At 34.6% G+C, this 16588-nt stretch overlaps 1 protein-coding gene across 17 annotated transcripts in view; it reads right to left on the reverse strand.

Moving 5' to 3' along the window:
* Positions 1-16588, reverse strand: part of LOC129748323 (probable phospholipid-transporting ATPase IA) — a 329089-nt gene that overhangs the window by 65227 nt on the left and 247274 nt on the right. For all 17 annotated transcript variants that reach the window (XR_008737709.1, XR_008737710.1, XM_055742873.1 and 14 more), the window contains one exon: positions 7007-7768. Coding sequence is in view for 15 of the 17 variants with exons in the window: in XM_055742873.1 (XP_055598848.1) it covers positions 7007-7768 (762 nt within the window). In the remaining 2 variants the exon portion in view is untranslated. The remainder of the gene's footprint in view (positions 1-7006; positions 7769-16588) is intronic.

The following is a 16588-nucleotide window of genomic DNA, read 5'->3' on the forward strand; positions in this document are numbered from 1 at the left end:
ATGGATTTTCAAGTCTAATGAAGCGACTTCAAAGCTCGAAGAGTTACTTGATTCAAATTCCAAAGAGCGAAAATTTGTAATGAATTTGAGGATTTTTGTTATTTACAATTTACAAGAAGTTTTCAAATATTATTACCTTGCTCTGTTTTATAAGTCTTTTTTCTTTTAATAAAATTGAAGTTTACAAACGCTCCGCGGGCCACAAATTGTTGTTCGCGGGCCAAATGTGGCCAAACCTGGTGTAATCTCTTTTGAAATAACTTACATAGGTTAGGATTTGTCAAAATTGAAAGTAGAAAATTTCCAGTTGTTTCTATTTTGATTGTGTCACATTTCATATTTTTGTTATTTTTATAATTTATAATTTTTGAATTATTTTCGTTTTTGTATTTTAAATATTTAAGTTTTTCGAGTCATTTGAATTAACTATGTTTTATTTCAATCATTTTTAAATTATGTCAGTTAAAAACATTTTGTAATCATTGCCAATTTTTAATTCTAACAACTTTTGTCGTTTTTGTCATTTTATTTATTATAGCATAGTGTTAATTTTTATTTTGTTGATTTAAACATTCAATTTATTTCGGATATTTAAGTCAATCTTTTAAATAATCTTTTTCGTAATTTTTTGTTATTATTTTTAACATAGGTATGTATATCATGTATGAAAGCTCTCTCATTTTTGACACTTCTTTCATAATGACATGTTTTTCATTGGTTAAAGTTGCTAGATTGCTCGGTTTTATTCGGGTTTGCCCGGATATTTGATACAAAATTTGGGAAAAGTCCGGCCTGTTTGCGGGATTTCATTGGAAAAACCCGGATTTAATCACTTTATTTGCCAAATAGTACAAAAAAACAAATTCAGTTGTAATTTTTTTTTATTCATGCGTCTTAAACGAAATTTTTTAGGCAAGTTTTATTAAAATGATCATGAAAGGTTTTTTGGAAGCCTACAATACGATCTAAAATCTGCTGATGACTTTTGATGAAAAATTGTTTTTTTAATTTTTTTTTTTGATTTTTGTTGAGTAATTCCTGGATTTTGACCAAATTTGTCCGGATATTGCCTGGACTTTGGATCGACCAATTTGAAATGAACTTTGCCAGGTTTCAAGATAAAATAGCCCATATTTGTCTTGCCCGGAGACGTGCTTGAAAAATTTTGTCAACCTTATCATTGGTTCTACTTTCGTAATTTTGACCATTTTTGTCATTTATGTCAGTTGTTGTTTTTTTTTTTCATTTTAGTCTTTCAATTTTTGTTACCTGTAATTTTTGTAGTTTTTTTTTATTTGTGTCACTTTTTTCGTGAATTTTTTGTCGAATTTGTCGTTTTGAGGACTAATAACTTTAATCATTTGACATTTTTTGTAATTTTTAACAGTTAGGAATGGCACTGGTATTTTTGACATCGTTCAGTTATGCAATTTTTATCATTAAAATTATTTTTGCGTTTCAGTCATTTTTTTAATTTTACATTTCCTATTATTTGGTCTACTTATACGGATTAGATTTTTTTATATGTGTAATTTCCTCCATTTATGCAAATTGATCATTTTTTCATTTGTGTCAAGTTGTGTCATTTTTGCAACTTTTTGACACTTTTGTCGTTTTTTTTTATTTTTTTTATTTTCAAATTCTAAGTGATTTTGTCATTTTTGTTATTTTAGTAGTTTTTGTAATTTTTATATTTGTCTTTTTTTTTTGTAGAGAAATGAATCCAACTTAGATGAAATTTTTGGGACTAGATAAGGGAAAATTGATGTTGAAAAACATGCGAAGGTTGTTTTGGTTGTTTTGGTTGGTCTCCTGTAGTAGAATGTTAATACATGGGCCCCGGAGAGGCGCAAGATGTGGGTTCAAGTCTCACCGGGAGACAAGGCGAATTTTTTTCGCATGTTTTTCAACATCAATTTTCCCTTATCTAGTTCCAAAAATTTCATCTAAGTTGGATTCATTTCTCTACAAAAAAAAAAAAAAAAAGTTTCGCTGACTGAATGTTTGAGTCAAGACCCATCTTTGGGTCACAGTTTAAAAATTTATATTTGTCATTTTAGTAATTATTGTTATTTTTATTATCTTCGTTTATAAGTCACTTTCGTTTTCTTTCATTTTTGATATTTTCACCATTTTCGTTTTGTTCGTCATTTTTACAAATTTTTACAATTTATCATTTTTGTCAATTTTGTAATTTTGTCATTTTGTCTTTTTGTTATTTTGTTTTTTTTTTTTTGTTATTTTTGTTATCTTTTCGTCATTGTTGTTATTTTTGAATTTCTAGCATTTACCTTTATCCCTTTTTCTTTTTTTTCGTTTCGGATTTTTGTCATTTTAATATATTTTCTTAATTCTTGTTATTTTTTGTAGTTTTTCTTATTGTTTTATATCCTTATGGTCATACCCAGCGTTTCCAAATTGCAAAACGCTCAAATCCGTAGATTTGTACTGTAGTCAGTCTTGGTCAGCACTTGAAAAACTGCACTACAAAAAGCACATTTTTTATTTCGAGTGAAAGTATCACATCTTAGCTCAAGTTATCGTGCAAGTTTTTTAATAGTTTTCAAAGATCCTGTAAAGTCAATCGGATCCATCGACGTCCCTGCAGCTGCTAGTCCGGTTTGGCTACAGCTGTAATGACAGCTTGCCAAATCTGGCCAAAACATTACGAAATGGGCGTGAGATCTAATGAACGGCAAAATCAGTTTTTGGAGACACTCTTTTTGGTATAGTTTCGATGTCCACTGTCTTATTTGTAACGGAAACTATCGTTTTTTTTTGCCACAGCTGCAAATGCCCTGCCAAATCAAGAATTTTCGTGCAAATTTGTGATGCAGACTACAATGGATTTTTCAAATAACTGTGCCCAATTTTTTCCCTTCTTTCGGTTTCCATGCTGATTGTTTTTAAAATACAGTCGATTTGCGGAATGTCAAAATCACATACATATGTTAAGCTGACATAATTCCCGACACGTGGGCACCAAGAACTTTCAAATTCGTCCACCAGGAGCGCAACAGCAGAGCTCAAAGAATTCATATTCGTTGACCGCAGTAGGGCATGAATGAGAGAAAAAAAATTTCTCCTCCACGTGTTTCGAAAGACGGTGAAATAAAACGAAGTTAGCCTAGACGAACTTCATAATGACAGTGAAAACATTTTTTGGTTTCGTCATTCACTGCACACTCATTCAATCCAGAAAGTCGTGACAGTGAACAAATCGATGACATGTTTAGATGTAGTTTCTTTTCAATCAGACAGTTGAAGAACTTTTCTATCGGAATCCTAGCAATAGAGTCTGGACATTTGCGAAATCAACTTAACATGACTACCATTTCCCTGTATCGTTAGGTGTTGTTCGAATTATAAAATGCCTCTTAAAACGATTATTTACTTGACAGTACTTAATAGTTTCTTAATAGACTATGACCTGGAAGAAAAATAATGGGAACCCCGTCATGCATTGTTTGTAGGGGTTAGATAACGCCAGGCATTAAAAACTCGAAAAAAATGCATTTCAACTCTGTCATGATCTCCAAGTTTAGATGACTGAGTTTTTAAAAAGTTCATATTCACAGGTACGAAATTGGAATGACTTTTTTTCGACAGTCAGTCACAGATTGCTATTTTGACTGATCGGGGGCAATGATGGAAACGTGAAATGCAGACCTTGAATGGAAAATTTTTTCACATTCATCCAAGCATATCAACAGTTTTGAGCACTGCGCAACAGTATGAGCAAAAGTTTGTTCCAATTCTAAATGAAGCAAGCTTTAGTTTGTATACTTGAGTGACCATTCCAATGAGATACATGTAGGAAAGAAGCAATCGAGCTGCAAATTGAACAAATGTTGACAAACCGAAATTTGCCGAATTTGGAATCCGGCGCTCGGAATAATGGCAGCAGCATGTACTGAACATGGTAAATAATCAAGCAGGGTGGCCCCCCATTCGGGAAAAGCGGGAAATGCGGGAAAAAGACGGGATTTGAAATCCAACGGGAAAATGCGAGAAAAGCCGGGAATTCTTTCGAAAAGTCGGAAATTATTTACTCAATGAAAGTCTGTTCAATGAAGTTTGGTCGAAATAGGTCGAAACTGCCGAGTTGGATCCGTTTCGACTAGTTTCAACTTGCTTCATTGAACAACGGGTATAACCGTAACGAAACCGCTAATGCAGTATGCTCGCAATTCTCACTCAAAGTATGTCGAGTCCTTAAAAGCAAAAAAGAAGAATCTGAAAGAAACTATTGCAAAACGGAAGCGAGAGGCAGAAAATGAGGAAAAGGAACTGGAGGCGAAAAAATTGAATGTGGTATCCGACGCACACAGAGAGGCAAGCTTGATGGACGAGAAAGATTGAAATTCTTTAAAATATCTGAAGAACAAACAAGGCGGAAAATTCATTATCAAACAAATTTTAATTAATATAAGGTCCAATGGGGTAAGTGTGAACGATTTTTCGTATAGTTCAACTTGAAAAAAAAAAAAACCCATTAAAAATCAGCAGTCACACACGATTTCATCGAAAATATATACTTATTCCAGATCAAACAAGTACTTCACAAATCTGTTCATGATCCGAATGCTAAATATAGCAAAATTGTATTGGATGAAGGAGAGGAAATTGAAAAAAAAATTTGTAAACATCAAGTCTGTACAAAACCGTTTGCATCTACCCCAAATATGGTTTGGAGACAAAAGTTTAGTTTTTTTGTAAATAAACTCTTTTTTCTTCATTTTAAATCGCTGTTTCTTTTCCTAATTGGTTGTTTCAAATTAAGATTTGTTTCAATGTAAAGTTATCGTCAAGAGCCAACTAGTTTACGAGAAATTTGCTATTGAAAAAGATGCGTATCAACTCGGCATCGTACTTAAAAATTTAAAATTAACAAAAAGTCGCTGTAAACATCCGCTATTATCGAAATCGTATTTCTTTTACAGTTATTGGATAGATTACAAGTAAATTTAACATTCTGCATTCAAAGTTTGAAAAAATAGTGCACAGTATTGTTTTAATATCCATCGTTCCACTTACCCCACGCCCACACTTATCACGGTGTACCTTACCTTTTTCTTTTATGAACATTTTTATTTGTTTAACATTTTCGACTCGAGTGACATATATAGTTTCAAAAATTAAAAAAAAAACCTTGCGTATCAATCTAATGATTTGTAATTTAATGGATAAAAATAACTGAAAAAATACATTGAAAGATCATTACCACTGAAAGAAATAAATATTCAAAAAAAATATTCGGAATTTTGTCTGGTTTTCTGTTTTTAAAAAATCGGGAATTCCGTGAGACCACGTGGGAAAAAGACGGGAAAATGCGGGAAATCAAAAATCAATTTTGAGTGGCCACCCTGCAAGAGAAGGTGATATGAACTGATGCTTAGGGTGCAAAAAGAATTTGTTGGTCATTCGCCGGAAGCTGAATAGAAGACTTGTTTTAGAACATGGAAGTATCAATAAGAACTTAAATTTTGAGCTGCATAGAACGCCTTTCAGATTAATGATTTTCGTACCTGTTTCATGGGACTTTTGGATGCTTAGTAATGTACTGATTTAGGCAAAATGGAACTTGATGACCATTGTTTTTTGGTTGTCAGGTTGAATTTTCGTTTATCCTTATAAATCCCTAATAATTTTCAATAATCCGTAGGAATCCGAAGGAAACTTCTGAAAATTCGCAAATATTGGGTATCGATTCGTAGATCAAAAATCCGTTGATCTACACGTAAATCCGTAGATCTTACTACGCTGGTTATACATAATCTTTGTCTTTTCAATGTAGTTTCATTCAACCAAACTATTTTTAAACATTTGTAACCTAAATTGATAGTTTTGTAATTTTATATTTTATGTGTTGACAAATTTGTCATTGGGTTATTTTTTTTTTCGTTTTCTGTTTTTTTTTTCATTTAGTCACTTGTTTAATCATGATTTTTTTAAAAAATATTTTAATCATTTGTGCCATTGTGATTTTTATTGTTATTTTTGTTAATCTCGTAATATTTGTCATTTTTACATCTTTAAAAAAACCCCAGGAATTCAACTACTATAAAGTCATTCTTCCACACTAGAGATGTACCGAATAGTGGTATTCGGCGAACCGAATAATTGATCTTTTCGACTATTCGACCAAATGAATGTATGGCCGGATATTCGGTCGAATATTCTGTTAAGTTTTCCATAGAAATACTAAAGCGCTAATTTTTTAAAGTCGATTATTTCTAATCAGATGTATTATACATCATATCTTCTTTAAGTTCAGGTCGCTTTGATTTTCATAATGTCACCATTTGCTGAAAGGACACTTAGTCGTTTATCACCAAATAGATTGCGTTCCAGTAAAAAAAACAACCACAAACAAGCCATTTCAAAACTGGTGCCTGGTGATGTTCATTTTTATTCTAAAAAAAAACGTTTTGTAACACAAAATCTAGAAATTTTCAAAAAGAAATTTGAGTTTTTTATTTGATTAGCAAATAATCTGAATAAACCCGGGTAAAATCCAGAAAGTTTTAAAAATATCTGGATATCCCGGTCAGATTTGACTTTTCTCGAATTCTGGGCAAGCCTGGATATACCAAGAAAACTTGGAATAGCGATAATCAAAATACAAAGCTATCTAGAGAGAAAGATACACGGATACATATAAGATGATTTACTGAAACCATAAGTTTTTGAACAGTTTATAGCTTTTTCAACATTACTTTTGCATATTTGGTAATTTATCCAACATCTGTTGGAAAATTTGAAAATTTTGTTAATGTATAAATTAAAAAAATAAAATTCAGCCTGTTCGGTCTATTCGGCCGAATATTCAGCTCAACTATTCGGCAATCCGAATATTCGGCTGACAGAATGTTCGGTATATCTCTGCTCCCTACTAAAATGTTATTCAAGATCGTTTTTTCCATTTTAACCCGTTTTTTACTCCGTGATTTGTCACTCATAAGATATACAACAAATTTCCAGAAAATGATTCTTGACTACTTACATCCAAACTGTCCTCGTTCAGAATGATGAGGTCCATCCCGTGCGACAGCAGCTGACAGGAATACCCAATGTTGATGGCCGTCTCCTGCTTGTCCCCTGTCAGGACCCATACGTTAATTTTGGCTTCGATCAACGAAGCTATGGTTTCAGGTACTCCGTCCTGCAGTTTGTCCTCGATGGCCGTGGCTCCCAGCAGCATCAGGTTCGTCTCGATAAGGTTGGCCGCGTCTTCGACCTTTTGCTCCCGATATTGTAGCGAGGTGGACGCCTTGTGATAGGTGTGCTTCCAGTCTTCGTAGACATCGTCCGGAATGGAGGCCACAGCACAACAGAGCGTTCGCAAACCTTCGGTGGCGAATTCTTCCAGATGTTGCAGGGTCGTTTCCCGGTAGGCTTGGCCGTTGGGGGCAAGCCGTTCGTAGATCACCGTATCCGCTCCCTTGCAGTACAGCTTGATTTCGCCCTTGGAGTTCCGGGCTATCACAGACATCCGTTTCCGGGTCGAGGTGAACTCGAGCACGTTCAGGATTTCGAAGCGCTGGTGCTCTCCGAGGGCCTCGAACTCAACGTAGGTGGGCGTTCGGGTGTGAAAGACGTAGCCGAACTTTTTGGCACCGTAAACCAGAGCCCGCTCGTCCGGACTGGCCGCATGGTACTGGATGTTGTCCGCGTCCGATTTCTCCGGTATCACCGTGTGGCAGATGGCCATCAGCGTTAGAAACTCCCTCAGGATCGGCGCCGTATGGTGGTTATTTATGATGTGCTGTGAATGGAGGAGAAAAATGAAACAAACAAAAATAGTGCATCAGCCGGGTGATTTATCGGAAAGTACTTTCGTTCCACTCGACTCGATGATCTATGCATCCAGTGGGAATGGAGTTGTTAATGTCGCATAAAAGTACCGAGACTCAAATAACTCATGCAAGGCAGGCAAGACACAAACAAACACACGCAAGGACATCCGATGGGGGGTAATAATTTATTGATTTTTAATTTCCACGCGTACCCCACCGGAATGATTTGGGTCCAAAACGAAACCTAAAGGACATCATCCGTGAAAAAGCCAAGGGAATGTGTGAATGTGAAAAGTTGAGATATTTAGCAGTTCTGTGGGCAAAACCTCCAGCCCATAGGACATGTTATAGGCGGTCGATAAAAAAGCCATAAATAGCCAATATTTGCTGACGTCGTCGTTGTCGTTCGCACTTGCCATTGAACAACAACGAGACAAGCCTTCTAGAGAGAGACCGGCGAAACCGGATGACCTACTAGCTGCAGTAAGTTTATATTTGTCGGTTGTAGTTTTAAAAAGCATAGTGACTTGAAATGTGCATTGCCGATTGGGGAATGCATTTCGAAAAAACAAATCCGAATTTTAGATCTTGAACAGTCTTCTTTATAAAAATGAATTACTGTCTGTCTGTCTGTTCCGTATAAACTCGGAAACTATTGAACTGATTTGCGTGAAACTTGGTAGCTGGGGTCTTTGAATGAAGCAGAAGGTTTCTATAAAAGTTTCAGACCTCTCCTCCTCTCTGGAAGGGGGAAGGGGCCTCCCAAACAAAATAAACATGTTTGAATAACTCTTTTTTTCGGAATTTTCATCCCTTAGGATTATTCATCCCTTAAATTGAATAACTCATGAAATGATCATGAAAATGGAATCAAATTTGGCATGGGAATGTATTCTAAAAGTGTAAGGTCCCCTTTCCTATTTCCAGTGGGGAGATAGAAAGTGGGGAGGGGTGCTCCCACAATATTTTTTGCATAACTCGAGAACTAATCGTGCGAATAGAAAGAAATTTAACAAGGGAGGATAATTAGATACGAGAAATGTTTTTATGATAGTTGCAGACCCCCCCCCCCCTCATTCCAGTACGGGATAGAAAGGGGGAGGGGAGTTTTCATACATTTTTTTTTTGCATAACTTAAGAACTGATCGGGCAAAGTGACACAATTTTGCATGTTAGGGTATTTGGATACGAGGAATGTTTCTATGATTATTTGGTACCCTTTTCGACTTTAAGTACATTTTTGTGCAAAATTCGAGAGCCCATACAGGGTGGCCACTCAAAATCAATTTTTGTTTTCCCACATTTTTCCCGACTTTTTTCCGCATGGTCTCACGAAATTACCGATTTTGTCAAACAGAAAACCAAACAAAATTCCGAATATTTATTTTTGAAACCGTATGAAGGAAAATCGATTAAACTTTCTTTTAGGTAAATGATCATTCAATGGATTTTTTCAGTTATTTTTACCAGGGTTACGCAGGGTTTTTTTTTTTAATTTTTAAAACTATGTCACTCAAGTCGAAAATGTTAAACAATGTTCATAAAATAAAATGGATAAGGTACACCAGGGTAAGTATGGACCAAGGTGCGGAAATCACAGAAGAATATGTAATTTAACAGGATTTTGCGCAAATTTTCATCACAAAAAATATAATTTTGAACAAATTTTACAGAATTTTTGAATTTTGAATAGATTTTCAAAATAATAATTTTTGGTCAACATCTAATTAAGATTTCTTACTTTGAATTTAGGAAAGTAAAGACACCAGCAGTCCATAACAATTTACGTGATAACTTTTCTTCCTTTGCGTCTATTAAGCTCAGCTCTTCAGCGTTTGTTCTGCATCACATTGAACGTAATTCTATCACTGCTGCAATTGATTCACTGCTGATTATATATTAATTATATATTAATTAAAATATGCTTGATAAGCGTTTTTACACTTTACTAGCTGACCCGGTAAACTTCGTTTTACCTTCTTAAAAATAAATCGTAAAAACTGTTTTATTTTCTCTACACGTCCTTAACTGCATCGTGCTCGCGAAAAGATTCTTATGGAAATCGTAACAAATAAAGTTGAATTTGTATTGGGACCACCTCCATAAAAAGTGAGATCCTTGAAACTATTATACAAACCATCTCTGACCCAAAAAACCCTCGGATACCAAATTTCACTTCATTCCGACCGACCATTCATACGTGATGTTGTTACAAAGAAAACGCTTCCATTTTTATATATAAGATGTGAAGAGATAACTTTGTATGGGGACCCCCCTTTCATAAAAAGTAAGATTCTTGAAACTATTATACAAACCATCTCTGACCCAAAAAACCCTCGGATACCAAATTTCACTTCATTCCGACCGACCATTTATACGTGATGTTGTTACAAAGAAAACGCTTCCATTTTTATATATAAGATATGAAGAGATAATTTTGTATGGGAGCCCCCCTTCTATAAATAGTGAGATTCTTGAAACTATTATACAAACCATCTCTGGCCCCAAAAACCCTCGGATACCAAGTTTCACTTCATTCCGGCCGCCCGTTCATACGTGATGTTATCACAAAGATAGCGCCTCCATTTTTATATATAAGATTTGTTTCTAAGATATTTTCAAGTATCAAACTCCATCAAGCTTGCCTTTCTCTGAGCGTCGGATAGCACCTTTAATTTTTTTGGATCGTGTTCCTTTGCCCCCTTTTCTGCCTCTCGCTTTTGTTCTGCAATAGTTTTTTTCAAATTCTTCAACATTTTTTTTTTTGCTTTTAAGGACTCGACATACCTCGAGTGAAAATTGTGAGCATATTGGATTAACGGTTTCGTTACGGTTATTCCCGTTGTTCAATGAAGCAAGTTGAAACTAGTCGAAACCGATCCAACTCGGCAGGAAGATCCGTTTCGACCTGGTAGAAATTGGTCGAAGTCAATAGGAAAAAGACTGGTGATCAACTGTCAATCCATTTCGACCTATTTCGGCAAAACTTCATTGAACAGACTTTCACTGAGCCAAAAATTCCCGACTTTTCGAAAGAATTCCCGGATTTTTCCCGCATTTTCCCGTTGGATTTCAAATCCCGTCTTTTTCTCGCATTTTCCGCTTTCCCGAATGGGTGGCCACTAGACCGCTGCAAAAAATGATTTTTTGCTCCCATATGTTTTTTCGATGCCATTTGGGTCACCAAGCATCAGTGTAAAATTTGAGATGATTTGGTTGATTCCTGAGTTAGCGCAACGCGTTTCAATTTTGAAGAAGAAATTTTTGCACATTAAATCATTCAGAAAATTCAAATGAGCTTGAAATGAAGTCGGTCATTGATTTTTGGTTTTGACTATTCTTAAGCTTCATCTTTTTCTATTATGACAAGCAGCTGAGAATTTCATGAAAAAAGTGGTTACCGTTTCAAAATAAAAAATCTGAATCTATTGAAAAGTATTTAAAATGCAGACTTCGCTTACTAGAGCTTTGAATATTCATTAAATGTTTTTGAAAATGTTATACAAATTAATAAATTTCCTGGCTATGCAAAGCAGTTTTTTGAGATTTTTTATACTTATCCTACGGTTTCACAGCTTTCGAACAAGCAGTCAAAAACGCTAAAATAAAAAAAAAAATTGAAAACGAAAATTTTGTATAACATCGAATATCTTTCCTGGGGTAAAACTGAGGTTTGTGGTTTGTTCACATGAATTGTACTGCAAGAATCAAGAAATATTTTTCATTCATTCATTCTGGCAGCAAAAACAACCGAAAAAAGTTATGGGAGGTGTAAAAATTTAAGAATTTGAAATTTTCATACAAAGCTTGCAGCGGTCTAGTGGCCACCCTGCCCATAGAGCAAGGGGAATCAAATTTGGCTTTGGAGGGTCTTTGTATACGAGAAAAGTTGCTATTATAATTCGAGACCCTTTCCTCCTCCCAATAGGGAGATGTGAAGGGGGAGAGGGTACTTTCCTGCCATTGTTGCTGCATATCTCGAGAACTGATCAAGCAAATGAAATCAAAATTAACATCATAAGGTTTTTGGGAACGAGAAATGTTTCGATGATTAATCGTTACCCCTACCCCTCGTTCCAGTTGGAAGATAGGAAGAAGGAGAGGGCTCCCATATATTTTTTGCGTAATTGAGAAACATAACAAGCAAAGGAAACACATTTTGGTATGGAGAGAATATTGAGTAATCAAGCAAATCGAAGAAAATGTCACATTGATTGATTTAATAACCTTCCCTTCTTTTAGTGGGTATTCGGAAAAGAGGGGACATCTGTATAATATTTTTGGTATAACTCGAGAGCTTATCATGCAAAATAAAATTTGGTAGAGGAGGGTGTTTGAAAATGAGAAAAGCCTCTTTGATTAAATATTGGTATCCTTTCCGCATACCAGTGAGGAGATAGAAATGGAGGAAAGTTGCTCCCATCCGTAGATCCTTTTTTGTATAAATTTTGAGTAACTTAATTTTTACCAAATTTGACATGGGAGGTACCTGGCTACGAGGAATGTTTCTATGATAATTCTTCTTCCAGTGAAGAGAAAGGAAGAGGAAGGGGAACAGCTTGTTTAGCATAACTTGTAAACTTATCAAACAAATAGTCGAACGTGGAACACTATCTAATGAGTTACGAAAAATGTTTCTAAGGCAACTCGAGATCCCTCCCCACAAAAAAAAAGTCCTTATTTCAAATTTAAAACAGACGTCATATTTTATCTTTGCATTGCTATTGAAAGCTCAAGTTGCAGCAGCTCGTTTGGTCAAAGGAGTTGCTCGATGAACTTCGAGCTTGTATGGAAGTTTGACATAATTTGTTCTAGCTTAAGGTTGCCAGATTAGTTGGTTTTATCCGGGTTTACCAGGATAAATAATACCAAATAATACCGGTTCGGCTCGGTTGCCCGGATAAAATGGATAAAAACCCCGGATTTAACCTGGATTTATTCACTTTATTTGCCAAAACAAACGAAAAAATAAACAAATTGTGTTTTAATTTTTTTTTTAGTTTTTTAGTTTCATAAAAATATGAAAGCTTTTTTGAAAGCCGAAAATACGATTTTAAAACTGCTGATTAGTTTTAATGAACTTTTTTTTCGATGTTTTTTTGTTGATTTGTGTTGATTTCTAATTTTTCTTTCAACATCTATTCGTTTCTACTACCCAAAGCGCTCTAGCTTTGAGCTTTGAGTTTCATATTCTCCGATTTAAAATTTTACTTAGTTTCTACAAAATTTGCCGAAATGGCAATTCAGATTGAAGTTGATTGGTGTTGAGTAGTTCCTGGGTATGCCCAGACTTTTAGTCGACAATTTTGAAATCAAATGCTCGGATTTTGCCAGGTTATTACGTGCTGAAAAATTTTTGGCAATCTTATTCTCGTTAATTTGGAAAATCCAATTTTTATGCACATGCATAGTTTGTTCTACAAATTTGGTTTTCTTGAACTGGACGCAATTTCACATATTTTCTTTAAAAACAGTTGAGTTGAGTTGAGGCTAAAAGGGAGGTGTGAATCTGAACTTTCAAAAGAGCTTTTAGCATTTTGTTTTTCACTAGCACGGACATCTATTTGAAAGGACTTGGCTGTACGCGCCATTTAATATATTCTTGTATTGATTGTAAATGACAATGCATATAGGTAACGAAAGAGTTGGAATAGTTTAGCAGTTTCCTTGCTTCCTTCCAAAAATGTTCAATCGGTCTAGAGACAACCTAACCAACTAAAAGCTTAGATAACATTCCTCTTACAGTGAATCAAAAATCGCCTACTATCGAATGATAACGACATTGTCGCAACTTGAACTTTTCATTACAAAAAAAAAAAAATCTTTGCCGTTGTCGTACAACGATAGAGACAAATTTCTCTGCTGAAGGATTCCGATAATATCTTTTCAGAACATTCGTTTGTTGCTATTGAAAAATATAAGGATAAGCGGTTCCGACTAAAAGGTATTGGATCATAGCTTGTGAGATAAGAAGAAGAAAGCTCTTGGTCTCTTCATAAACGAAATTGCTAGAAGAAGCGATTCGGGGACACTGGGTCGTGGCCATGGCCAATCTGGCCTGTTTCGGAACGAAATATGTCAAAGTTATCGGATCGAGACTTGCGACATATCAATAGAAAGCTCTTGGCCTCTTCATGAAGGGAATCGATAGGAGAAGCGGTTCGGGGACACTGGACATTATGGAAAAGATTAAAAAATACGTGAATAACAAAATCTAACGCTCATTCTTCAAATAGCTTTCTCAAAAATTTTTAACCGAAACAATATTCTAACTCAAAACCATTTCTTGTCAAGGCAGAATTCATTTTTTTTTTCAAGAAGTTCAAGAATTTGAAGTATTGAACCAGTTATACTTGAACAGATATACACCACTTAACGAGAAAACGGGAGACACGAATAGCGCTATCTGGCGACAGAAATGGAAGTATTACACTGTGAATTTTTTCGGAGCTTTGATCAGAGATGCCAGGTGTCCTGATTTTTCAATTGACAATCGCAAAAAGTGTGGCGTAGCATATCGAAAAGGCACAAGTAAAATGAGTACTTTTTTAAATTAAATATAAGTTATTACCAGTGCAAATCCAACGATTTGGACTTTTACCATTTCAACTGCAATATGTCAAAAACTACGTTACGCTTTTTATTGAAATTTTTCAGGGTGATTGTTGAAATATTAAGTTAGCATGTCTGAAGTTCTATCGATGGGATCAAAAGTTACGCCAGGTACAATATTCCAGGCATGAACCTAAAAATACGATTTCTATAGAATTTTGGACGAAAGTTTCCATAGGAAATACATATTTAACATTCTACAACCAGTAACAATTTATGGAAGTTCAAAGCCGAAGTGACAGTGCGCCTGCTTCCAATTTTTATACAATTTTGAACAACACTGTATGTATGTATGTATGTAAATAGATTTTTGTGTTTTGGATTATCATTTGTTTTGTAATAGTAGAAATTTAAGGAATAATAAAAATATTTCATTTCAAAACCAACACACATGCCATTCGGAACCTGAGATGAATTTTTATTTAATATCGTCATATTCCATGGCGGGAACAGAATTTTTCCTTCTTGCTAATAACAAATCACATGATGCTTTTAATGTGCACTTAATTTTCGTGTTAATTTAAAGTAAATGTGCTGAAATTTAGTTTTCTCCTCTATAGTCGTTTCTGTGAAACTTTTTCAGCTTCGATTTTTCATTTGTTTAAATTTTTGTTTTAAGTTCACGTGCACAAATAAATGATGGGGAAACCATAAGAAATATATCGCAATTCTGTTGCACACATCTGTAAAAAAAATCAATTTGTGCCCTATCAAAATGCTAATCTGAAGTTGTCAAAATGCTGATCAGGGATGCCGTCCGAATATATTTTCATCACTTTTTTGTTTAGTTTACGTACGCTTAAAAAAAATTGATTTGCGCTCATTTGAGAAATTAATTCAAAATTCGCACCACCTGCCTACACTTCTTTCATGTTTTTCGGAAACTTAAAGATATGTAACAAGTCTCTTAGGCATAAATCCAAGTCTATTATCAGAGTACATGGATATTATTTGTTGGCCTTTTGTTTTTTTGAAGCAATGGCACTTCGGAAACGATTTTTAAAGATTTTTTAAATCAATTCATTAATTATAAACATTTGAAAAGAGATTTTTGTCATGTCATTGCTGGATAAAAGCTCGGTATAATATCCTTTGACCTAAGATCCGGATTTGATAAATGATCTAACAAACTTCATAGTTTGATAATAATAAACCTATTTGTTTTTTTAAATACTAATAAAAAACATCTAGCATGAGATAATAACAATACCATCTTAAAATAAGAATCATCGAAAAAATCCATTTTTTGCCAAATTGAAAAGCGAAACCCGTCATCTAGTAAAAAAATAACGATATTTCTACGTAATTTTTTTTTCCTTAACATTTATACTTCAACAGCGAGGAAAAATATATAACTCTTTGAGAACTCTTCGACTGCAGAAAGTTCTTATGAACACTGAATCGAAAATCGAGCTTTTCGAGGGTTTGATTTTTCCCCTATTTGAAGGCTGTGATTTTTTACTGTCTCCCAAGCAGTTCTTACCAAAATTCGCTTAGCTCTTAACTCTTGCGTTAGATTCACTTTTAATTTAGACCGTATGGGACACGGTTCGCATATTGATTTGAAAATTTCCCGGAAATTAGATGCTGCAATTTTATTTTTGATCTTATTCATATTTAGCAAGCGACCCACGCACCTTTTTACGAATTTATCACAAGTTAGAAGTGCAAGAGCAGTAAAATTTATCATACCTCGCCACAGAACAGAACTTTACAGCATTTCGATTTTTGTTAGAGGTGTTATCTATTGGAATTCACTTCCCGATTTGGAAAATGTAGGCTTAGTAGCGGCACGTTATTCAAACATACGGGAAAATTCCCGAACAAAAATGATAGATTCTTCAAACTTGACCTATGCTCAGGTCGGAAAAAATAATTTATAAGTCATGCTTTTTTTGAAGAAAGTGACTTTGCTGTACTGTAGGTACTTAGAAGCTTATAAAGGAGCTCAAGTTTTTTGTTTGAATCGAAGAACAAGTTTTTAATATTCACAAGAAATTTCAAGGTATGATTTCCTTGAAAAATTTAACGAGCTTTCCCACGCATAGCGATATAAGTATCAATTTCAGCAGTGACGTTGAACTTGAACTATCTCAATAAAAAGGAAAGAAAGAAAAGAAAAAAAAGCAAACAAACATCGAACGAAAGCTAATACCTATTTATGATAGCTCTCTCCC

The sequence above is a fragment of the Uranotaenia lowii genome, chromosome 2 (assembly GCF_029784155.1).
Source record: "Uranotaenia lowii strain MFRU-FL chromosome 2, ASM2978415v1, whole genome shotgun sequence".
NCBI lineage: Eukaryota > Metazoa > Arthropoda > Insecta > Diptera > Culicidae > Uranotaenia > Uranotaenia lowii.